This window comes from Quercus lobata, chromosome 9 (assembly GCF_001633185.2).
Source record: "Quercus lobata isolate SW786 chromosome 9, ValleyOak3.0 Primary Assembly, whole genome shotgun sequence".
NCBI classification, from domain to species: domain Eukaryota; kingdom Viridiplantae; phylum Streptophyta; class Magnoliopsida; order Fagales; family Fagaceae; genus Quercus; species Quercus lobata.
The window spans coordinates 19,795,767-19,821,479 of record NC_044912.1 but is presented as its reverse complement, the minus strand read 5'-3'; the positions used below and the strand labels follow the sequence as shown (position 1 = coordinate 19,821,479).

Here is a 25,713-nt window from a genome sequence, read left to right as displayed (position 1 = left end):
TGAGAATCAAGAGCTGTAATGAAGTGTAGGAATATACCAAAGTTGTAAGTCAATTAGTGATCAGAGAGAGGACAATATGCCTAAGTAGTGGCCCAAATTTTGACAAGAACTTGTAAAGAGAAAATATCTATGTGTAGTAGATAGGAATAGCTAAGTTACCCATAGAGTTAATCTAGTAATTTTCAGGTTCATATGATCTAATGTCCTGAGTTTAAGTCTTTTAACCGACACTTTAAATTATCCCAAAACAAAACTTTCTTGTAATTACCCCATGTTTATAAGTATAAAAAAAAAAAAAAAAGGTTTAACAACCAAGTAATTAACTGATCATTCAGGCGGTCTTACAACGCTTGATTATTACAACCACCTCAAATAGAGGAAAAACAAAATTATGTCCCTGAATTATTGCAAGCAGCAAAGTGAGGTAAACTCATTCATTCCAAGAATGAAATTAAAGCTTGTTTAGAGTTTAGACTCAGGCTTATTAATACAATAAGGTAAATTTATTGGTTTTTAGAAGTTACCTTGAATTTAAAGTCACCCCACAAGTATTTTTTTTGTAAATATTTTTTTATGTTTTTTATTAAATCCTCATTTTAGCATATTTTAGTTATTAACTGTATTGTGGTTTTGTGACTAGGAGCTTGGAAAACATTTTCCTTTTCTTTGTATTGATGGTTGTTTCAAGGTTATTTGTAAGTAATCACTTATTGAATCTTTTGCATAAATTGCTTACTAATCACCTTTTGAGAAATTTATTGAGACTAATACCCAATTGATATGCTTAACTGAAATCAATCATTTTGAGTGTGTTTTAATTGCTAATGTGGCACTTGGTAGTAATACTAGTGATATTGTGTCGTTCAACTACTAATTCTGTTGTTTAGTACACTAATCCATTGTGTGTTTCTTAATTCGTAGGATGGTGATGGTGATGGTGATTCTGGAGTGGATATCCAATCTCCTAGTGCTCAGCACTTATCATTTGATGATATGCAGTAGTCGATACTTTGGGCACCTATTTTGGAGTAGTTACTATGATATATTGATATTTATAATAAAGTTTCAAACTTTGATATATATGTACACATCATAGTTGATAACTTTATTATAACATTCTAGACAATTAGAATGTATTCTTTTGTGCAGGACATTCTATATAGTTAGAATGTATTCTTTTGTGTAAGACATTGTACATAGTTGTTTAGAATGTATTATTTTGTTCATAACATTCTAGACACTTGGGATGTATTATTTTGTGTATAAAATTCTAGACATTTGGGATGTAATTATTGATATGGTGTTATTAAATATATTTAGTTTCTTGGTTTAATGTGGTATGGTATTTGCTATTAGAAAATATGAATTGTAGTTCATTACAGTTATTATAAAATAGGTATTGGAAAATATGTATTTTAGGTACATTATAAGTGCTAATTTTTTTTTTTTTTAAAAATGACCTATACTAGTGCTTTTGAAAGCTCTGGCATAGGTCCTTTTAAATTATATTGATTCAAGACCTATACCAGGGCTTTTTAGAATGCTGGAATAGGTGCTGCCTATGCCAACGCTTTCTTGTATGGTAGACTGGAACTTTCTTGTATTAGAAGCTATAGTTGCTTATCAGTATTTTTGATTTATAATCCTCACATTTTCAGGAAATTATGCAGGGAGACATGAATAAACTTTGAGTTATGTTACAAAAAGTACATATTTAATATATATTCGCTATGCTGTGTCAACTTTTAAATACAAAATATAAAAGAAAATGTAATATGGCTACAATTGCATGCACTAGTTAAAAAAGCACCTTCATACGTGAATAGTACAGTGGTTTGATTGAAGGAGATTTCTTCAAATATCACCCATCAAATTTTTATTGATTTTTTTTTTTCTTTTTTGGAGAAGTAAACCCTTTTTATTGATGAAATGGTAACATCTATAGTTTGTTATTAAAAAAAGACAAATGACAATACTAATTTTACTACAAAAAGATTTATAAATTGCTATAGAAATGGATGTAGTTTTTTTTTTTTTTAATGGGAAAAAAAAAATGAATTTAGTTGATACCACATCAACAATATCAGGGACGAACGCAGAACTTTGAGTTTGGGAGGGCAGTTTTACTGTTGGGTGTGTGCAACGATTTCAACATCTAATTTTGCTACTTAGCTACTGAGTTTTTTTATTTATTTATTTTTATTTTTATTTTTTTTGGGTAAGAACAAAACTATTTTTGTTTAGAATTTTTTAAAGGGCAGTGTTATTTATTTTGGATAAAATTAGTTAATTGAGCTTAATTTTGTTTTTAGTTTTACTAGTAATTTTTGTTGTTGAGCTTTTCTTTTCTTTTCTTTTTTGGCTTGTATATTTTGTTTTAAACTTTAGATCTATAAAGTGGTCACTAAAATGAGGAATATGCTAGAACTACAAGTTTTTTATAAATTATTGATGTGATAAGTGATTACTGGTAAGTAAAAAAATGATGTGAATGATGTGTCCATATACGAACCAATAAGAATTTGCTACCAAAATGGTTTGTGAAAATGTTATAAAAAATTTTGTGAATATAGCATTACTCCTAAAATAATCAATGATATTGTTAAAAGGAAATAAAATGTAATTTTATAGAACAAAATTGCAAAAATTAGTACACATATATATAATAATATTTAAAAAAAAAAAAATTAGAGTCCAAGGGTAGCTCCGTCACTGAACAATATAATAAATAATTTTGCTCATGTATATATATATATATATTTTGTGTTTAAAAGTTGACACATTAATTTATAAGACTTATACATGTAATACTCCTAATTTCACGCAAACAAAATAGTAATCTGTTAATAATGTGTCACCAATCGCATTAGTTGTCAAATCAATTTGTAAGTATTTTCTCATTTTTTTTTTTAAATTGCAAGTATTTTCTATAAACTTTTATATAAGTAAAAATGAGTTATGTCAGGAAATCAAGTTTAATTAAGGTTTATTTTGCAAAATCATGCCCATACCATCAAGGTACAACCATACTTTTATACAATAAAATAAATAAATTGATAAAAATAAGTTCATCCAAACATACAATTATTATAATAAACCATGTGGTATTGAGGATCCTCCTCTATTTGATGTCTGTTGGACTTAGAGAAGAGGGTGACATGTTTAACGTGGGAAATGATAGAATACAAATCTAGCTAACACAGTAACACTATGTTTGTTTTGAGGGTAGAGAGAGGAAAAATTACCATCAATGTAAGTCATGTGCTTTCGGGGTCCACCTCTATTTGGATTTTTTTTTTTTTTTTGAGAAGAGATGTTGGTTTTTTTTAAGCTTATCCTTTTTTTTTTTTTTTTTTCTCTCTCTCTCTTGTATAATAAACCAACATCTCTAGTCACACTTGACATGTGCAATTGTGAGGAAAAAAAAGAAAAAAGAGTGATGGTTTATGTGAAAGTTATGTCAACAAATCGCTATAGCAAATGTCATTAAAGATGTTACAAATGTTGGGTCGCTACAAGTCTCTAACAACCTCTCTCTCTCTCTCTCTCTCTCTCTGTGTATGTATATTCACAATACACTAATGGAGACCAATGAGCTCGTGGGACAACTTGGTCGAAGAGGCACTTGCAAAGCTCGAATCTTTGAAACACCTACTGCCTATAAGAACCATTCATCTTTCCAACCCCAATGACCAACAACAAATACGCATTGAAAATCATGAAACAACTCAAAGCTCCTCATTATCCCAACAAGGAAAAGCCAGCTTCCAAGTGTTTAACGAAATACAGCCATGGGATCTGTGTGCAGTGGAGGTTCAAGTTGCAGAAGTAGCGTTTCAGAGATTGATTCATTTCCTTCCTAGTACTGGTACGCACGCTTTTTAAATTTTCACTCCAATTCCTGTTGTTATATGCATGAGTTTTGTTTTTGTAACGTTGGGGGAGTAATGTTTGAAATTTGAATATGCTCTGATTATTCGAACTATGAACTTAATCAAATTGTTTTCTTCTACGCAAGTAATAATAAAGGTGATTGTTTTACTAGCTATGGTATAAATGTCTTACTGTGTCATTGTAAAACCAAGACCATGTTGTTATGTATATATGTGTGTGTGTGTGTGTGTTAGAGCACTCATTTGGTTGTAAACCCAATATAGAGTTTTGCCTCAAAAGCTATTTAGCATTTTGAGTCTAGTAAATTAACGCGAATAGTACTTGTAAGGTTGAATTTATTCAACCATCTTATTGGCTTTATTCCGTACCAAATTTGCTTGTAATTCAGCATTTAGTAACCCTGTATTTAGGTGGGTTTGATGTAAGGGTAGTGAGTGAGATAGAGTGAAGTTTGCTCAAGAGTGTGCAAGAAAACAGAGTGTCGCGGCTGGGTCTCGCGGGTGACTCGCGGCTTCAAGCCGCCAGAAGCAACCTCACGTGCCAAGCATGCTGGAAGGTGAACAGTCTGCTAGCTGGAGCACTACAGGACAAAACAGGACAACTGGCCATACGGTTATCTCGCGACTGGATCTCGCGACTTAGTCAAGCCGCGAGGTCAAGCCGCGAGCCACCCCTGTTTTGTAGAATTCTGACGTTTCACATTCCTCTCCACTCCAGTATAAATACCCCTATTACCCACGATTGAAAGAGAGCTTCCAGAGAGAATTTTGAGAGAGAAACCCTAAAGAAAAACCAGATTGTTTCACCCACAATCTCTACCTTAGAATCTCTTCAAATTCCTCAACTCTCTTCCTCTCCATTGTCAAATCCTTGAGAGGCTTTATACCAAACCAGGTTCTCACCATCATCATCATTGTGAGACTGCTGTTTGGATTTCTGGGAAGCAGTTAGGAAGGAACCAATCTTCATTGGTTGATGCTACGGTCTAGTAGCGGAATCCGGGAAGCTAGAAAAGAAAAAGGTTCGGCGCAACCTCGTTGGAGCAAGAAGCTTGGAGGGCTTAGGTGCACTGGGTAGATTAGGCTTGGAGGGTCTATTGCTGTCCTTGTATCCCAACTATATTTTCTAGTGGATTGATTACGCTTGGAGGGCGGCGGAGAGGTTTTTCGCCGAGGACTTCGGTTTCCTCTTCGATAACACATCGTGTGTTGTCTTTGTGTTTGCATCTTCCTTCCTCTATCTTTGCCTTTAAATTATCTGCTGTGGATTTTATTTTGTTATGGCTTAGATAGTATTTAATCAATTTCGTTTGATAGCATATGTTAAGTTTCCGCACACTAGTTGTTTGACATATTGCTTGAATTGATTAAGTTGTTATTTGGGGGTCTAAACGTTCAAAGGTGTTTTTGTACACGTTTTTGAACTTACAATTGGTATCAGAGCGGGTACACTGATATTGGTTTCATTACCATTGTGTGATCCTTGACTCCCTTTTGAGATGGATAGGTCTCAATCCCTAAATGCACCTCCATATTTTGATGGTAGTAATTATGCTTTTTGGAAGGTTCGAATGAGAGCTTTTTTGTGTTCTATTGATGAATCCGTTTGGGATGCTGTTGAGATTGGTTGGACCAAACCAGAGGCAACAAAATCCACATGGGATAAGGCAGCACTTGCTGCATCTAATGCTAACAGTAAAGCACTCAATGCTATTTTCTGTGGTGTGTCTCCAGATGAATTTCACAGGATTTCTCATATTACCGTGGCCAAAGAAGCATGGGAGATTTTGGAAACTACCTATGAAGGCACGAAGAAAGTGAAAGACACCAAGTTACAAATGCTGACCACTCGGTTTGAGGAGCTCAAAATGAGTGAGGATGAGTCTTTTGACTCTTTCTATGGCAAGTTAAATGAAGTGGTTGTCAGCAAGTTCAACTTGGGGGAGAAAACGGAGGACTCGAAGATTGTAAGAAAGATCCTTCGATCATTGCCGGAAAGTTTTCGAGCTAAAGTGACAGCAATTGAAGAGAGTAAGGACCTCGATGACATCAAAGTGCAAGAGCTGGTGGGTTCTCTGCAGACTTATGAGATGTCGCTGCCCAATCAACGGAAGAGTAAATCTCTTGCTCTAAAGACCATTAATGAGAAGGTGGAAGATCAAGACTCATCGGGAGAAGATGTGGTTGACAAAGATGTTGCATACCTTGTCAAAAATTTCAAAAAGTTTTTGAAATTCAAAAATAATGGGAAATTTGATGATAAAAGAAAATTCCAAAGTTCTGGAAGGGAGAAAAGGGAATTCAAAAGGAAAGATGGAAAAGAATCCCAACCTACACAAGGTGTCACTTGTTTCGAATGTAACAGGCATGGACACTTCAAAAAGGAATGTCCGAATTATTTGAAATCGAAAGGTAAAGTGTATGCCACGACCTTGAGTGACTCGGATTCGTCTGACTCAGAGTCTGAAGAGAGCTGTGATGGAGAGGGGAACTATTCAGCTTTTATGACTATTGCTCATGTTGAGTCGTCAGATGAACTGAATCTGCTTGTGCAAGACCTTGGAGAACATAGTGATGATGAATCACTAGGAATTGTTGAAGAATCGGATGCTGAAGTAGATGGAAGCAACGCGAATCTTCAGGAGAATTATAACTTACTTTTGGAGAAGTCCGGGGAATACACAAGGGTGGCCAAGGCTGCTGTGAGAAAAATGAAGAAGGCTGAGGAGGACTACAAAAGTCTCCTAATCCGATATAGGGAGGCCAAGTGTGAGATAGAAACTCTGAATGGAGAGTTGTCCGAAGCTTACACAAAAGTAAGGTTTCTTGAGAGTGAGGTTGTGCAAGCTAATGCTAAAGTAGAGAGGGTTACCACCAAGAAGCTAGATGATGTTATTTCATCTCAAAAGAGCTTCTCAGACAAATCCGGATTGGGATATACCGGAGGAGGTAGTTCGTCTGGAAATGTTAGTAAAGGAGTGAAGTTTGTAAAGGCTGAAGCTCCAGTTGTAGCTAACCTTACTGGTGAGAAGCTCGAGGTGGAGGAGAAGAAGAATTTGGTGAACCAACGGATGTTAAATCCTCGCAATCAGTTTGCAGACAGATCAGAATCTCGTGCCAAGTCACGTCCTCGACCACAAAGAGGTCCTAGAGGAACTTATGTGTGCCACTATTGCGGACTTCAAGGGCATACTCGACCGAATTGCCAAAAGTTGAGAGCAAAGAATAGTGCAACTCCTCAAAGGTCAGGAGGACCTAGAAATGATAGGAGAATTTGGGCTGGAGATCAATCTAGAGATCAGAATGGTGATCCCGGAATGATGAACGTGATGAAGATGATTGGTGCATTCACCAACTGCTTGGAGAGCTTCTCACGAAGGTTTGAAAGCCCTAACTCCCGTACCCAATCCTATAAGGAAATCACCCCAAACGCAAGTGACGTGAGGGTGAATAAGGGTACTCATGCATAAGCATTACAACATGTCCATGCATTAATACTTCCTATGCTTTGTGACTATGTTTGTTTGTTTTGCTTGCTATTTTTGCTGTTTTGATCGTTTGCTTGTCTACTTGTGAATTTGTTTAATTTTGTCGTATCAATCTTTTTGTTTATTGTGTCAAAAATCCAAAAACCACATAAAAAAATTAGAAAATCAAAAAGCTTGATTGACTTTGTTGAGCTTTTGTCTCAAAACTTCTTTTGCCTTGTACCTTTGTGCTAATGGCTTTGTGCATTTTCGAACATTACTTGTTTTCATGCACATATATCTCTGTGGAAAAAATCTTGAAATCTTTGTGATTGTTGTAAATAGATTTTCAAACTTGTCATGAATGATTAGTGAATGGTTTTGTTGATCTTGAGACTTGCATAGACTTGTGTCTATATATCTTCCCACTCTTTATTTTTGTTTTGTTAAAAAGAGCTCACCAAATGTAAATCTCCAAATGAAAAGAGATATTGAGCTGCAAAAGCCTGTCGCACATTCTAGTATTTGACTAGGAAAAAGGGTAAGCGACCTTATATTGAAGTGAATGTTTATTCAAAAAGCCAAAGGCTTATTCATTAAAGTGAAATATCAAATATCACTCTCACAATGAGAGGTGATTGACTCAAAAGATCTAAAAGATCAAATGTTATGATTGAAAGTAGAGTCAAATGTAAAGCTCCAAATCATGTTATCAAGTTTATGTGGGAGGTCATATATACATATTTCTATAATTGAGATGGGTCACATGATCTAGTGCTAATTGTGTATGCCTTGGTTGAATTGATCATTGAAGCTTCACATTAGACGAAGGACTATCTCATTGTTGATATCCACACACAACACACAAGTTTATGTTCAATAAATGCCATATTCATTTGTGTGATTGTACTTGATGAAATGTGTTTTCACATGCTCAATCTTTGTTAATTCAAGCACAAAAAGATTTTTGAGTATTTTAGGTGTTTTTGGAAAGTATTTTGCTTGAAAAATCTGAAAATTTCAAAAATCCAGTTTTGCCCTGTTTTGGCGGCTCAGTCGCGGGTATGTCAAGTCGCGAGACTCAGTCGCGTCTCCGTGGGTAATTTTTGGCGACTTGTTCGCGAGTGGAAGGTCCAGTCGCGAGGTTACTCAGAGATTTTCGCGGCTCAGCTCGCGACTCACTCGTGGGTAGAACTTCCAGTCGCGAAAAACACTTAGAAAAATTTTTCAAATTTTTGGTCTTGTGTGTTTTGGCGACTTGAGCTGGCGACTGTGTGGCGACTTAATCCAGTCGCGAAAAACGCGTGTTTTGCAGAAATAAGAGCAGTTTTAAAACTTGTTTCAGTTTTCCCTCGAATATTTGTGACTGTTCATCTTCTCCCTCCCAAACACTCCGTGCTCCCATTTCCAATCTCCATTGTTGCATACTTGTAGCTCAAAATTTTCAAGTCACAGGTATGGGGTTTCTGTTCTGCCACTCTTTTCTACTTGATTTTGTGTTTTTCCCTTTGATCTTTCGCATATATTTGTGTTTTAGAAATGGGTTTGTGTTTCGGAATTTGCTCCTTGTTCACGCTTAGATTGCGAATGCTGCTGCTAGAATATGATTTGTTCTTAGTTGTTTCACTATTACTCTTCATTCTGTGCTTAGCTATGTGATTCTTTGATTTTCACTGATCTTTGAGCTGTTGAGTTGTTTCAATTTTTTTTTGGGGTTGTGAGTTTAATGTGCTAAATATGCCTGCTCTTTTGTGTTAATCTTTTGGGAGCATATGTGTGCTTCACAATACTGTTTATGTGTCATATCATTTTCAGTTTTTGTCTTATTGACATATAACTGCCTTTAAGTTAGTTTCTATATCTGATGCTGTTATGTGTATTTCCTATCTTAGGCTTGCTTTTCCATGTGATTGATCTAAATAGCCTGTGTTTAAATGCTTCAAGTTCAGTTGTATGGATGATATCTCTTTGATAATTACATGAGACTAACTTGTTTTACACGTATATTGCTCTGTATTGTTGTGGCCTCTTCTGATTGATCACAGATGGCTCCCTCACCTCCTAAGAAGAAAACTACTACGAAGAAGGCTGACAAAAGGTTGAAAATGGATTCTAAGCTTTTTAGGTCAGTTCATCACTTTGAGAGATACAGGGATAACTTCTTGAGTGCAGGAATTATTCAAGAGAGATTTGTTGATTTGGAGGATTTAAGACAAACCTTTATCCCCAGTTGTTTTGAAGGTAGAGGATGGGAAAAACTTCTAAGTGATTTCCCTGTAGTTTGTGAACCCCTGATTAGGGAATTTTACTCAAATGCTGTGATAAAGGAGAATGAGTTAAGCTGCTGGGTTAGAGGGAAAGAATTCATTGTAGATGCTCATGTCATAGATGAGGCACTAGGACTTGAAGGATTAGATGATGAGGAGTTTATCAACTACAAGGATAGGAGTGTATCCATCGAAACAGTTCAACAAAGGATAGGTGGGCAGAGAGAAGGAAAATGTTTGAATACCACTGCCTTTCCAGTGGACATGAGGTGCCTAACAATCATCATGATGTTTAACCTCTATCCCATTAAGAAGTTGACTACCATCAATTGTGCTAGAGCAATCTTTCTGATGGATCTCAAAGAAAAGAACTTCATAGACATAAGTTCCCACATATATGACATCATTGTGGATGAGACAAGAACAACCTCTAGGCCAAAACTGATCTTTCCCAGTTTGCTTATGAGGATTTTTAGAAGGAAGGGTGTTCCTATCCCACAAGACATCAGTCCCATGTCCACACCTTCTGCAATTAACAGGCTTACCTGCAAAAGGATAAGTGTTAGACTTCCAGGAGAAGAAGATGAAGGTGATGAAGGAGAAGGTGTCCCAATGGAGACTGAAGCAGAGGCAGCCGGGCATCCATCAACCTCAACACCCAGGAGGAGTGGCAAAAGACCCAGAGCATCAACTTCTTCAGATACTCCTCCAGATGCTTTCCAAATCATTCTGGAAAGACTTGATGGGATCAGAGAAGTCCAGATTGAGCACTCTGAGAGGATGAAAGCTATGCAGGATCAGATTGATGTTTTGTCTGCAAAACTTGACAGCTTCACCACTCAGCCTGAACACTAACCATTTGGCCATTCCTGACAAAAAGGGGGAGATGTTTCTGTTGAGGATGGACTGAGAAGCAGAAGAGCAGCCCTTAAGGGGGAGTAATGTGTTGAGGGGGAGTCATGTTTTAAGTACTTTTAGTGGTTTATGGGTTTGATACACTGTGTTTTGGTGTATAGTTGTTTCTAACTCTTATCATATACTCTTGGTTTAAACTTCAATATATTTTGATGATGTTATTCAGGCTGTTTGTGTTTTGTACCCATGTGCTTATGTAAGCTTTTAGGGTAATGTTTTTATGCATATTTGTAGGCTTTATGGTATGTACCTTGCTTAATGCAGCCTTTATGCTATATTGAAATCAGTACTTTAATCTAAATGTTATGCATTTTGGTTTATGTACTGTCACTCTTGTACCCTTGTAGGATTGTTCCTAGATGCATATACCTTGTGTGTTATGCATTGGTTGAGTGTTGAACATACAAGTGTCTTGCCTTGTGCTTGTTAACTTGTATGTCCTTGTGTTCATTCCAAGTGTGAATGAGCACTGTGATCACTACCTTGTGGTGTTCACTTGGTTGATCAAGCCATGGTTTGTTTCATAACTCCATCTTTGCTTGATCACATATTGCCTGTTTCATATGCATTTTATAATTTTCTGCTTACAATGATCATGGTGTATTGTTGTGTTTCAGGAGTATTATGTTCATATGATTCAAGTGCTTCACAGCTTCTAGAGTTAGGTGTGAGTGAGTTTTGTTCAACTGTTCCCAACTCACATGTTAAGTCTAGAGTCTGTTTTAGGGTTTTGTCACGGAATAGCCAAAGGGGGAGATTGTAAGGTTGAATTTATTCAACCATCTTATTGGCTTTATTCCGTGCCAAATTTGCTTGTAATTCAGCATTTAGTAACCCTGTATTTAGGTGGGTTTGATGTAAGGGTAGTGAGTGAGATAGAGTGAAGTTTGCTCAAGAGTGTGCAAGAAAACAGAGTGTCGCGGCTGGGTCTCGCGGGTGACTCGCGGCTTCAAGCCGCCAGAAGCAACCTCACGTGCCAAGCATGCTGGAAGGTGAACAGTCTGCTAGCTGGAGCACTACAGGACAAAACAGGACAACTGGCCATACGGTTATCTCGCGACTGGATCTCGCGACTTAGTCAAGCCGCGAGGTCAAGCCGCGAGCCACCCCTGTTTTGTAGAATTCTGACGTTTCACATTCCTCTCCACTCCAGTATAAATACCCCTATTACCCACGATTGAAAGAGAGCTTCCAGAGAGAATTTTGAGAGAGAAACCCTAAAGAAAAACCAGATTGTTTCACCCACAATCTCTACCTTAGAATCTCTTCAAATTCCTCAACTCTCTTCCTCTCCATTATCAAATCCTTGAGAGGCTTTATACCAAACCAGGTTCTCACCATCATCATCATTGTGAGACTGCTGTTTGGATTTCTGGGAAGCAGTTAGGAAGGAACCAATCTTCATTGGTTGATGCTACGGTCTAGTAGCGGAATCCGGGAAGCTAGAAAAGAAAAAGGTTCTGCGCAACCTCGTTGGAGCAAGAAGCTTGGAGGGCTTAGGTGCACTGGGTAGATTAGGCTTGGAGGGTCTATTGCTGTCCTTGTATCCCAACTATATTTTCTAGTGGATTGATTACCGCTTGGAGGGCGACGGAGAGGTTTTTCGCCGAGGACTTCGGTTTCCTCTTCGATAACACATCGCGTGTTGTCTTTGTGTTTGCATCTTCCTTCCTCTATCTTTGCCTTTAAATTATCTGCTGTGGATTTTATTTTGTTATGGCTTAGATAGTATTTAATCAATTTCGTTTGATAGCATATGTTAAGTTTCCGCACACTAGTTGTTTGACATATTGCTTGAATTGATTAAGTTGTTATTTGGGGGTCTAAACGTTCAAAGGTGTTTTTGTACACGTTTTTGAACTTACAGTACTTTATAAAGTTAATGGATTTATAAAGTTTGAACGATGAATTATAGAGCTTTTAACTAAAAGCTCAAAATTTCAGCTTTAGCCTTAAATTTGTTTTCAGTTTCAGGACTGCCTTAAAGCTCTTAAGCAAAATTGCCAACTGTTTGGCAATTTCAGCCAAAAGAGCTTGAACCCCTTGAAGCACTTTTTAACTCCTCCAAAAGCAAAACCTGACAAGCCCATATATAAGTATAGGCACTACACTAATGGAAAATTTTTTTGTACTCTCTAAGTACATTGACGTGGTATTCCCTCCTCTCACATGCATTCTTAGAATGATTTACTTAATAGGGCCCATAATTCATGTAAAAGAAAGGAATACTAAATAATGAAACCTTGGGAGTACTAAATAATTACTCCTCATTTTTAAAATTTGCCTATAAATAGACCTCCTTTGTATAGTCTATCATGTAGTTGAATAATATTTAATTATTATTTATAACATAAATGGGTCAATGCAGCCATGTGGTTGAATTTAATTGAAGAATTTAAGGTACAACTTCTAAGGAACTGTTCCTTAATTTTGCCCTACATGCAACTCTTGTGTGCCAATTGCATTTATGTTTTGTCTAGGGTGGCAGGTGAGATAAGGCAATCATGGAATGGCTGTGAGGATATCTAATGCTCTTGGGGTGTGTGGATGGTTATATTGGCTGGTAAATGATGCATGATAAATGACAAGAATGTTTTGAGTGAATTTTGGGGGAAAAGATATTGAAGAATATGGTGAACAAGAATGTTTGAGATTAAATCAATTATTATGCAGAACAGAGATGAATCTGTTATTAAAAATTTTTCCATAACCAAATTTGTCATATCTGTTGCTGTCACCAAGTATTCTTATGGTGTCTATTGTGCATGAAAGATGTTCTAGCTAGAAGATCTGTATATTTCTACCCCACTACCATTTCTATTCTTTACTCAGGACTCTCTAGGGACCACCTTGGTACTAAGACATTGTTGAACCTTGAATATAACTAAAACGTAGCTTCTTATCATTCACAATTTCACACTGACACCAATCATTGCAGGAGAGGAGACATTCTCAAGCGATAAGGTAAATGATAATGAAGAAGAAACCCATCTTCAGCAGTTCAAAAAGCTACTTTTGTTCTGTGGAAATGATTATTTGGGCTTGACCTCACATCCAACAATTAAAAGGGCTGCTGTGAAGGTGTGCTTGATGATATTAACTTTATCAAAGTACACTTTTGCCACATTCATAGTTTTGTTTTGAAATGAAAATTTTCCTTTTTTCTAAACACACTCCTAAGCAATTATGAACATTATTGTAAACCAGGCAGCCCAAGAACATGGAATGGGCCCAAGGGGTTCTGCTCTAATTTGCGGCTATACTAATTACCATAGGCAACTAGAATCAAGTTTGGCAGATCTACAGAAGAAAGAGGTAAAAGGTGTATTACAATAATGCCTTTAGCTGTTAATGTGTTTTATTTTTTTCTTTATTTGTGTTTGTTCTTATATAAACGGAATTGATCACAGCAATAGAACCCAAAAGTATTTAAGGAATTCTTAAAATGTTGTCATGAGGTGTGAAATAATTTCAACTAGAGTGTTGGAATTCTACATTCATGTTGATCTGGTTCCATTGATGATGATTATGTATGGAATTGCAATATGTAATATGGTTGGTTGAAACCACAGAGATTAATCATGTGGTTGATCTCAGTGTTTCCTTGGAGGTTTAGTACTTTAGGTTGCATTCTTTTGATCACAATTTGTAATTCATGTATGACCTTCCGACTATTTCAACAGAAAACTAATGCATTCTTGTTTTAAATTTATGCCATAGGATTGCCTTCTCTGTCCAACAGGGTTTGCAGCCAATATGGCATTGATGGTAACAATAGGAAGTATTGCCTCTCTTCTGGCCGTGGGCAGAAAACCTTCAGAGGAAGAAAGGATTGCCATATTTTCTGATGCGCAAAATCATGCATCAATAGTAGATGGTATTTATCTTGCTGAGCGGCAACAAAGTGTGGAAGTGTTCGTCTATCGACATTGTGACATGTCTCACCTTAATGCACTATTGTATGTTTCCACAAGTCCTAAACTTTCAGTGTCCTTATTGTTAAGCATATATATTAAGTATTGCAATGCATTTTTGGTTTTGACAGATTGAAATGCAAATTGAAGAGGAAAGCCGTTGTAACTGACAGGTTAGTCATGTTATAGTAAGTGTTACGCTTGGTTTCATGTTTGACAAGCTCCATGTGGTTGAAAACAAAACAAAACACAGTTAATGGTTTTAATACTTTCTATGAAATTCTAAATTTTCTTCTCTTTTATTGATTTATTAATTTTTCAAACAGGAATTTAAGAAACTTCTATCTTGGATTGGATTGAGAATCATAATCAACAATTTTTTTTTTGTCCAACTCCATAGTAAAAAAGTTACAGCACAAACAAACAGAAACAAGTGGCTAATCTGAAAAAACTAGAACACCAATAAGGATTATTATGTCAAAACACAGCAACCTGAAAACAAAGCAGAGTTAAAACCCAAAATCAATGAGAACAATTTGTTCTTAGTAGTTCTATTTATCTTCTTCTTACTGCAATCTATTCCTGACATCATTAATGATAACTTTCAGAAAATTCTCTTTCACTTATGCATTTTCCACAATGAATTTTATCATCCCTTTCCCCCCAAATATTATACAGAGTAGCCTGGCAATGATGCTATTGAAATTACCACCATGAATCTTGTTAAAGATATAGATATGAGTTTATGTGTAATGGCCCAAGAGGATATATTGTAAGCCCATGTAGGGCTAACCATATCCCTTATATATACCCTACTAGAGCTCTTTGTAACATACAATGCTTAATAGTTAATAGTAAAGATTTAGCCGCTAAGGGCTTTCTTCGTGGACATAGACTATCAGGCTGAACTATGTAATCCTCGTGTTCCGCTCTCATCTCATTTACACTCTCTACATCAATTTCATATTCTCTTCTTTTGATTTCAACAAAGCTTATCTGAAGCTTACTGAACTTCAATTTCCCAGCATCCCATCCTTTTGTCATACAAGTGCCTTCTAAGAATGGCTGAAAAATTCTTCTAGGGAAGGGCGATAAAAAATGGTGCTCTTTAGACTCATTTCTACTCTTGCAGAACTGACACAGTAGATCTCCATTGAAGCCCCACTTAGCCAGTCTTTCCTTGTAGCAATTCGATCTCAAATATTCAATCAACTGGTAAAGCGTGTCTGGGAATGTGACCTGAAAACCAGACCAATATCCACTTTTCAAATATCTGTCCTTAGCTCTAAGCTCCTCCTAAGCAGAAATACAATTGAATACCCCATTTGATGTATCTGTCCATAAGATTTTATCCATTTTACCATGAACTTGAAGGCACCTGACTTTAAAAGAGAACCATATTATTTGATCCAGCCGAGAACCAAAACCAATAACCATTAAGCATGACAGAAGATAATGGCCTCTATGTTACTTCCAGCTTCATAAATAGCTCTATGATCAAAAGTAGGGTACAAAGGTCCCTTGGTAGGCCGTCTATTATGCCAAAGGAAAACAGATTTTTCACCACCCACTCTGAACTCCAACAATTGCGTAATAGTAACCCTCAGCTGCAGCAGTTTTTTCAAAGCCCAAGAGCAATCCTAGGAATAAACACAACCCAGAAACTTTGACCCCTTAGTAAATAGGTTTGAATCTTATGCTATATTTCTCACCATTATTTGCTTATTCCAATTGCCCACTTCCTTCGACCCAAACCACATTTTTTCTTTGGGAAAGTTAGAAGATCCGAAGACATAAGGGAAAAAATACGGGACCAACTCCAAATAAATGCATTATAATAAAACAAAGATTATAACGCTCAAATTTACTATGTTCTAAATTTCAGTTGAATATGACCCCTCTAGGAATAAATAGTCTTACCACACAATCTTGAACTCAGTGAAACCAACACCAAAATGAGATTTTACCAAAATCTTCTCCTAGAGAAAACCCTAATTTTTTTATTACTTTATGTGTGTCTCTTGGCTAAAAGAAAAGCTTTCCTTATTTTTTTTTCCCCCTTACACACACCGTGCCATACTATCCTTCTCTTTTTTAAATGACTGTTATTACAGCTACTGAATCGACGCATGACCTCTATTTATGTATAAATACCATGCTGGCTTGCCTAATTTTAAGTCAAATAGGAAATCTGACATGATGCTGCCTCCTTTATTTGTAGAGGCGCATGTCTCCAATTTCATTTTCAGTCACATGGAATAACAGCCTCTAGCATTCATTCATTATATTATATTTCAATGCGCCTGCACCTTAACATAATCTATGTTTATCTTCTAAACTTTCTTGTGACCTCATTATTTGTGAAGCCAATGTTTCAAACATGTGTATGTATGTGCATGTGCATTGTTAACTTTGATGGATGACTTCAATATGTTTTTATTGCAGTTTGTTTAGTATGGATGGAGACTTTGCACCAATGGTTGAAATTGCAAAGCTTCGTAAAAAGCATCAGTTTTTGTTTGTTATTGATGATGTAAGTCACTTTTGTATATTGATTCTTATGAAATCAAAAGAAGTTCTTTGGAGCCTGTCCTGTCCACATGGTACTCTCTTTGGATTGATGTTTACCCTTAAATGTAAAGTCTATGATATTTATTTGACATCTAAGGCATAGAGATAATGGACTTGAGCAATTTTTGGACAATCAAATTTATTTATTTATCATCATCATCATCATCATCATCATCATCTTCTTTAACTTCCAACTTGCACCTTGGCTTAATACGAATATGGCACAGGAAAAAATGGCTTCTTGCTGTATACCTACTTTGATGCATGTGTATGCTTTGAGCATTACAGAGTTACTGTTGTTGAGAGTTCTTTTCAGGCTCATGGAACATTAGTTTGTGGTAAAAATGGGGGCGGAGTAACTGAGGAGTTCAATTGTGAAGGAGATGTCGACATATGCATTGGCAGTTTAAGTAAGGCCACAGGCTGCATTGGTGGATTCATAGCATGCAGGTAATTGTTCTAGTGTCCTGCATTCTTCCTTTGTGGTATTGACCCAAAAGAATAAAAATAAATCAATAGAAGTAGGGCTCATCTAGACAACTCTAGGGGATATAAGACTTTCCATTGTATTGGACATAGCATAACAAACCATTTTTCTTATTTTCTAGAGCTAGCCTTTATAGTTTATATAATGAATTCCTTGAATGTTTTGTTTCTTGTATGTGAAAATATGTCTGACTTGGTATGCTATTTTCTGAATGATATATTAACAGCAAAAGTTGGAAGCAACTCATACAATCAAGGGGACGCTCCTTTATATTTTCCACTACTATGCCGATCCCCATTGCTGCAGCTGCCCATGGTAAACCTTAGCAATCTGTTTTGTTGGGGCTCATTTGATGAAACATTAAATCTCATTTTTTTGTTTGATAGTTTATTAATAGACAATTGTTCATGGTTCTGGTACGGATTAGGATTTGCTATAATTTTTTATGATAACTCTACTGTGGAGTTCTTAAAATCCTATTCATTAATTGTTTGACATTGCAAGTTGGCATCTGTAGAACTACTTGGGGTATTATGAGCATTTAAGAGTACATTAGAAGCCCTAGACGCACTATGGTAATTTCACATGCTTAAAATGTAGTTCTAGGCTTATAAAGCAAGGACATTTTATTTGGGGTGACGTACCTGTGTCATACCAGTATCGTACCTGTCATGTCATGTTTAATTTTTATTTTAGAAATTGCTCATGTCGCTGTGTTGTATCCGTAACCGTGTTCATGTCCATGCTTCCTAGGTTCTAGCTAGAGAGGGCTATGTGCGTGTAGCTGTTATAATGAAACTGCAATAACTCTATGGACATAACTCTACTTCTGGCTGAACTACATAAATTTGGCATGCTTGTATTTGTGCCTGATATTTCCTTCACTCATATTTTTTTTGATCACATCTCACGAAGTTAGGGTTATTTCTTACCTTCCCTAACATGTTCATGTTATAGGAGATTTTTTTAGAAACCTCATATAACAATTGCGATTATATCATTTTTTTTTTAAATATTCTTAAATCTATTCAAAGCTTTGATGCTTTCACACTTCAATTGCTACTTCCACTCTATGAGGGTTAACCTTTGAGGGGCTATTTTTGTATGTGTGTGTGTTTATGTGATTTTCTGAAGAAAATATGATGTCATAGATTGGGTGATCTTTATATGCTATACTTCCTATAAGAAAATTAATTCTTATTTGCATCAACTAATTGTCACCTTTTCCTCCTTGCCTCCTTGGTGAAACAATTTCTTTGTTAATTTGAGTATCACATGTAGCTTCTGTCATTGTGGCGAAAAAGGAAACATGGCGTAGAAGGGAAATTTGGAAAAGGGTGCAGGACTTTCGCGCTCTTACTGGAATCCCCATCAAAAGTCCTATAATATCGTTTATTGTAGGGAGTGAAGAAAAGGCACTGCAAGCTAGCCGGTCACTCTCTCTCTCTCTCTCTCTCTCCCCCCCCCCCCCCCCCCCCTCTCTGTTTCATTATGGTCATTGCAAACAACTACTGAATATGTCAATTAATCATTTCAAAACAGGCATTTGTTGACATCTGGTTTCTACGTAAGCCCAGTCAGACCCCCAGCAGTGCCACCCAACTCATGCAGGTTTGTTATGTACTCTTCAATCTTCATTATACTTTTGTCTCTTTGTATATGTGTGCGTGCGATTTTTTAGTTTCAGTTGTACATTTATTGGTGACTCAATCTTATGAATCTGCTGCTATTGCTCTCCCTCATCAACTAATTGCTATATGAATCTGAAAATATTGTGAATAGTATTTCCAATTTGGACTAGAAATTTTGGTTGCCACTGAAAAAATTGGATTGCAATTATTTATTATATCTTTCATGTATATATATACAAATATGTATTCATACCTTAGACCCTTAGTGCTTTTTACATGCTCCATCTATTCTGTTCACTAGAATTGTCAATGGTTGCTCAAGTTAGGGTGTATGCAGTTGTGCCAACTGCCAAATTATTAACAAACTGATTATATAAAAGATAGGTCAAATCAGTGTATATAGTGGAAAACTGAAAATGCATATACATAAATATATGTACAAGATGCCTCCGGAAAGGCTATAGGAGTAAAAGATATTTTCAGGTCACGGTTTGGAAATCAAAAGCAAAGCCATCAATTATGGTCATATTCGGGTTTCTGTTCTCATTTGACTCTCTATCATATATGAATTGCTTGATGTTTTGTCAAATGCACGAATTTATTTTTTTAAATTATTTTTCTTTTGTTACTTCTAGGCTTAGGGTGACTCTCAGTGCGGTACACACAACAGATGATTTGAAGAAGCTCACCACTACACTCTCACAGTGCATTGCTTTCAGAGATATTGGCATCCAAAACTCAAATAAATGTGCAAAGTTGTAGTATTTCAATTCTCTTTCTCCCCATCCTAGATTGCATTAAATCCTTTTTAAAAGAAGGATTGGAATGTTTTAAACTTTGCTCTGTTAAAACAGTAATGATTAAGATACTTATGGGCAACTTAAGCTGGATGAATTCATTTTTTTTCAGCTATAAGCTTTTATTTGTAAAACTGTGTTTTGTGTGGTTTTCTTGGGGAAAATTCTAAAGAGTAATATTAGGGACAATATTTTTCACAAATGCTAATATGTTAAGGTGTGATTATAATTTATAATAACATCATTTTCATATGGAATAACAGCATGCTATCTAGAAGTTAGGAGAAATATTGTTAAGAAAATTGGAATTTCTAGACTTCTTGAATGGGGGTATGAAGTGGATCATAATTATGTGACAGTGGATTTTGAATTTTTGATAAGTGCAGCACCAAAGTCTAAACACTTTGGATTAAATCCCCCATGATTTAACTTTGTGAAATTGGGCTTTGAATTTTTGATTGCTGCAGCAGTAAAGTCTAAACAGACAGCGGATTTTGAATTTTTTATTAGTGCAGCACCAAAGTCTAAACACTTTGGACTAAATCACCCATAATTTAACTTTGTGAAAGTGGGGTTTGAATTTTTGATTGCTGCAGTAGTAAAGTCTAAATTCTGCCACTTCCAAAAATCTACAAAAGCGAAAAAATGCTACACAAAACTACATCCTTAGACCGCACTGTGTTTCTCCCTCAATTTTCTGTACAGCTTTTGAGACCTTTTCTTATTTATTTTTATTTGATATAGAATTCCGCTCTCGCTTACTCGAAGTGTATGTGTGTGAAACTCCTTTTTAAAAACTTGAATCCTAGCTCTTACCCCCTTACCTCCACAATCACTTATACTTATAAAGTGATTATCACACTAATGGTGCGCGACGGTGCTTCTGAGGCTTGAGGTGAGGCAAACGTTAGGTTATAAAAATTTTCTTTTAAAAAAACTTTTGAAATTTTAGTAGTAGTAGTAGTGGTTATAGTCTTATAGATATAAGTGTTGGAAACTAATCAGGCTGATCGCCCATAAGGCCATTAGTGTTTTGTACGTTACCCCCCAACACTTTATTCATACATTGTTCATGACTTTATGAGGTGCGCCATTGTTATTAACAGACCAAGGCCAGCTGGTGCAAAAGTGGTGATCTCCCCCTCTTTCTCAGTCATTTTTGTTATCTAGTTGAGGTTTCTAGGTTGTGAAAATAATGCGTCTTGCTCTAGAAACAAGCACCACCACCAAGAAGACACATAGAGATGTTGCTGATGATATTGTGAAACAATTGGCAAGCCAATCCTAAAGGCATATACTCGATTTCTTTCTATAAGTTTTTAAAAACACAAACAAAATAAGCCCATCTTTTTCCTATTTTCGAGTTTTATTTTCTTTAAACGTGGGTTCATTTTACCGGCAGCCATAGAAGGTATATTTTCTACCTGCTTCATGGAGTGGGCTTATTAGATATTTCTTGGTTGTATTTTTAGTTATGACCCATTTAATAAGCTAGGTAACTTGTTTAAATAATTTAATGGCTCATGTGATTTATTACTGTGGGGCTAAAGAAAGTGTAGCCTCGGCCCAGACCCAATTTATCTTAAGGACCGCAGCCCAAGCCGAGGAGGGCCATTGCCAAGGACGACATCCTCCTCGGCACTTCATTAAATGCCCAAAGAAAGGAACAAGCCGAGTGTAGCGGGCAGGGCCAGGAAAAAAGCAGCCAACACAGTAATACAGAATTCGGCGTCTGACAAACCCATGCCCATGCCCATACGCCTTTCCAGTAACTCCCAACCACTCTAGGTATGGGTCAACTGAACAGGCCTGCACCCCAAAAGTAGAAATCAACATGTGGACACAAAAAAGGGGAATGAGACACCAGTATAAAAGGCGAAACAAACAAAGATAAAGGGGGGCTGGCCACAAAGGAGTTTGGCTAGGAAGGCCAAGCTCGCCCATGTAGTGTTCCCCGTAGGAACTACGACGAAAACCACTCACTTATGCCCAGGTCATACCTTTCAAGCCCACTCTCTACAAATGATATTGTGGGAGGCCTTTTTACTTACGAGTCCAATTTTATCTTGGAGTTGTTACAAATTGTGCCCCTACAATTGGCGCCGTCTGTGAGAAGGTTTGTGTCTTGGCATAGGCGGTGGTGTGGGACAATACCCTTGTCATTTTCTACCAGCCAGTTACAGCGTGCTATCGTAGAGCTTCGTTGGGGGCTATGATTCTTGACTAGGGGCTACACTTTATAGCGTCAGCCACGCAGATGGGTCAAGGGGCTCGGCCGAGGATTTAATTCCCCTAAAACCAAAGCCCCATAGAAGAAAAATTACAAGTTTTGGACAGAACTAAGGCCTTGTATGGTCCTCGGACTCAAGCCTCTGGGGAAACCAACTACTTAAAAGAAAAATTACAAGTTTTGGACAGAACCAAGGCCTTGTATGGTCCTCGGACTCAAGCCTCTGGGGAAACCAATTACTTAAAAGCAAAATTACAAGTTTTAGACAGAACCAAGGCCTTGTATGGTCCTCGAACTCAAGCCTCTGGGGAAATCAACTACTTAGAAGAAAAATTACAAGTTTTGGACAGAACCAAGACCTTGTATGGTCCTCGGACTCAAGCCTCTGCGGAAACCAACTACTTAAAAGAAAAATTACAAGTTTTGGACAGAATCAAGGCCTTGTATGGTCCTCGGACTCAAGCCTCTGGGGAAACCAACTACTTAGAAGAAAAATTACAAGTTTTGGACAGAACCAAGACCTTGTATAGTCCTCGGACTCAAGCCTCTGGGGAAACCAACTACTTAAAAGCAAAATTACAAGTTTTGGACAGAACCAAGGCCTTGTATGGTCCTCGGACTCAAGCCTCTGGGGAAACCAACTACTTAGAAGAAAAATTACAAGTTTTGGACAGAACCAAGGCCTTGTATGGTCCTCGGACTCAAGCCTCTGGGGAAACCAACTACTTAAAAGAAAAATTACAAGTTTTGGACAGAACCAAGGCCTTGTATGGTCCTCGGACTCAAGCCTCTGGGGAAACCAACTACTTAGAAGCAAAATTACAAGTTTTGGACAGAACCAAGGCCTTGTTGGTCCTCGGACTCAAGCCTCTGGGGAAACCAACTACTTAGAAGAAAAATTACAAGTTTTGGACAGAACCAAGGCCTTGTATGGTCCTCGGACTCAAGCCTCTGGGGAAACCAACTACTTAGAAGAAAAATTACAAGTTTGGACAGAACCAAGGCCTTGTATGGTCCTCGGACTCAAGCCTCTGGGGAAACCAACTACTTAGAAGAAAAATTACAAGTTTTGGACAGAACCAAGGCCTTGTATGGTCCTCGGACTCAAGCCTCTGGGGAAACCAACTACTTAAAAGAAAAACTACGTTACATGGGCCTTAGGATCTATCCGAGGAGAATTCCCCCATTAACGGTTGGGTTAATCCCTACACTGAATGGATTGCCCAGCCTACCCTCGAACCCTCAGTACCAAAGGGATTGATGCAATTTAGAGCAGTATGCTACCAAAAAACACAATTGAGGTCTCTCACTGCTCGACTACCCTCTCGGATGAATTATTTAGAGTTTATCGTTCTCGGACATTGGTCTAGCATGCATCGCGCAGCACTCAGCCGCTATCCCGGTTAGTTCCAAGAGTTTAATTTATTGAGGATTACCATTGTTATACTTGATAATGTCCATAAGTTTGAACTAGTAGGAAACTGTGTTAAAGCATTTTTCTGCTCCGAGTATCATTAGAGGCAAGCTTATATTTAATATTCATGCACAAAGTAGTTGTTGCAGAAAAGAAAAGTATATAGAAAGAAATAAACTCATCTTTTATTAAGACAAAGGAATAGTACAGTGTACAATGAAAAGCTGAAATAAGCTTACATTAAAACTAACTACGTAAGTAAAAAGAAAAATACAAGAGAGTAAAGATAAAGCCGAAGGAGAAGCACAGAGGAAAGGTTGGCTGCTGCGCCGAGATGTTGAGTAAGGGAACCACTCCTCAATACTTTTACATGCCCATAACTCAGGCAGCAAAAGAACCCGACGAGGGGCCTGCACCTTCGAAGAAAAGGTGCAGAGAGCACCTGGCTTTGGGCCAGCGCCGCTGAAGAAAAGGTGCAGGGAACCCAACTTGGGGCCTGCACCGTTGAAGAAAAGGTGCAGGGAGCCGGAAGTTGGGGAGCCCCCGCGAAAATTTGCCTGCAACAAGGCAGACGGCGCTGATGGCGGAAATTCCTTCTTCTGACATGCCAAAAATCTGGTATGACCAGAACCTGCTTCGGATTTTGACTAAAAGAGAGAGGAAGACCATCTTCCCCCTATCAAAGCGGAGGACCGGCTTGAATCTGTGCCATCCTTGTCCGTACCATATCACCTTGAGGATTTGGTGCCTCTGAAGCGGGTAAAGACCCTTCATCCCCACTCATGCCTCAAGCATATTAACCTAAGGCTAAATGACACTGAAAATGGAGACTGAGTATGGCAGATGGATTATGTTTCTGAAGGAAGCAGAAGGGTTTGTATACAAGGGGAGTGACCCCCTATCCTATTTATACACAGAGCAAACCGGTGGCATTTAACTTGTGCAAATTTCCAAGGAACGCTACAGACAAAGCAGACTGGGCTCAATTTCCAACCTCATCCTTAGCCGTAGGATCTGAAGATCCTCGTGAAGGCACGCCTCGAATACCGAAATATCAAAAGACTCCGCGCGAATGAAAAATAAAGGCGCGTCCCTTGTTTTGACACGATTCCCGAGTAAATGGAAAAATGCAAATATTTATAGAGTACAGAATCAGAACGGGCTATGATGTAGGCCCAACATTATCAAAACCCTCCTTCCCAACTAAAAGTCGGGCAGCAGGCTTTTGAGGGGCTATTGTGGGGCCAAAGAAAGTGTAGTCTCGGCCCAGGCCCAGTTTATCTTAAGGACCGTAGCCCAAGCCGAGGAGGGCCATTGCCGAGGACGACATCCTCCTCGGCACTTCATTAAATGCCCAAAGAAAGGAACAAGCCGAGTGTAGCGGGCAGGGCCAGGAAAAAAGCAGCCAACACAGTAATACAGAATTCGGCGTCTGACAAACCCATGCCCATGCCCATACGCCTTTCCAGCAACTCCCAACTACTCTAGGTATGGGTCGACTGGACAGGCCTGCACCCCAAAAGTAGAAATCAACACGTGGACACAAAAAAGGGGAATGGGACACCAGTATAAAAGGCGAAACAAACAAAGATAAAGGGGGGCTGGCCACAAAGGAGTTTGGCTAGGAAGGCCAAGCTCGCCCATGTAGTGTTCCCCGTAGGAACTACGACTAAAACCACTCACTTATGCTTAGGTCATACCTTTCAAGCCCACTCTCTACAAATGATATTGTGGGAGGCCTTTTTACTTACGAGTCCAATTTTATTTTGGAGTTGTTACAAATTGTGCCCCTACAATTACATATAGACAGTTTTATGAATTGCTATATAATGAATTGAATTTTTTTAACCAAATTTGGAGGTTTTATGAATTGCTACATAATAAATAGGAGAAAATAACTTTAAACAGGGTTGGAGGAAACTTTTTTAAATGTTTTTCCCCCCTTTAGTTCTAACTTTCCAAAAATTTAATTTTGACCAAAAGGCTGCCTAAGTTGTTATAAAAATTATTGTGTTTTATAATTAATTTTAATAATAGGGATCATATAAATGCATAATTGGGTTGGATCCAAATATTTTAGTGTAAAACCCAAATCTTAGTGGGTTTTAAAATTTAAACCCAAAGAAA

At 37.5% G+C, this 25,713-nt stretch overlaps 1 protein-coding gene across 1 annotated transcript; it reads left to right on the top strand.

The window, feature by feature from the left end:
• Positions 1–3,591: 3,591 nt before the first annotated feature.
• On the top strand, positions 3,592–20,028 carry LOC115962241 (8-amino-7-oxononanoate synthase-like). Its single transcript, XM_031081142.1, has 11 exons — positions 3,592–3,868; positions 13,481–13,623; positions 13,750–13,857; positions 14,263–14,501; positions 14,588–14,629; positions 16,902–16,989; positions 17,344–17,477; positions 17,741–17,829; positions 18,796–18,946; positions 19,057–19,125; positions 19,781–20,028. Exons 1-11 carry the CDS (start codon positions 3,592–3,594, stop codon positions 19,905–19,907), a joined length of 1,467 nt encoding a protein of 488 aa, XP_030937002.1. The 3' UTR covers positions 19,908–20,028.
• Positions 20,029–25,713: the final 5,685 nt, after the last annotated feature.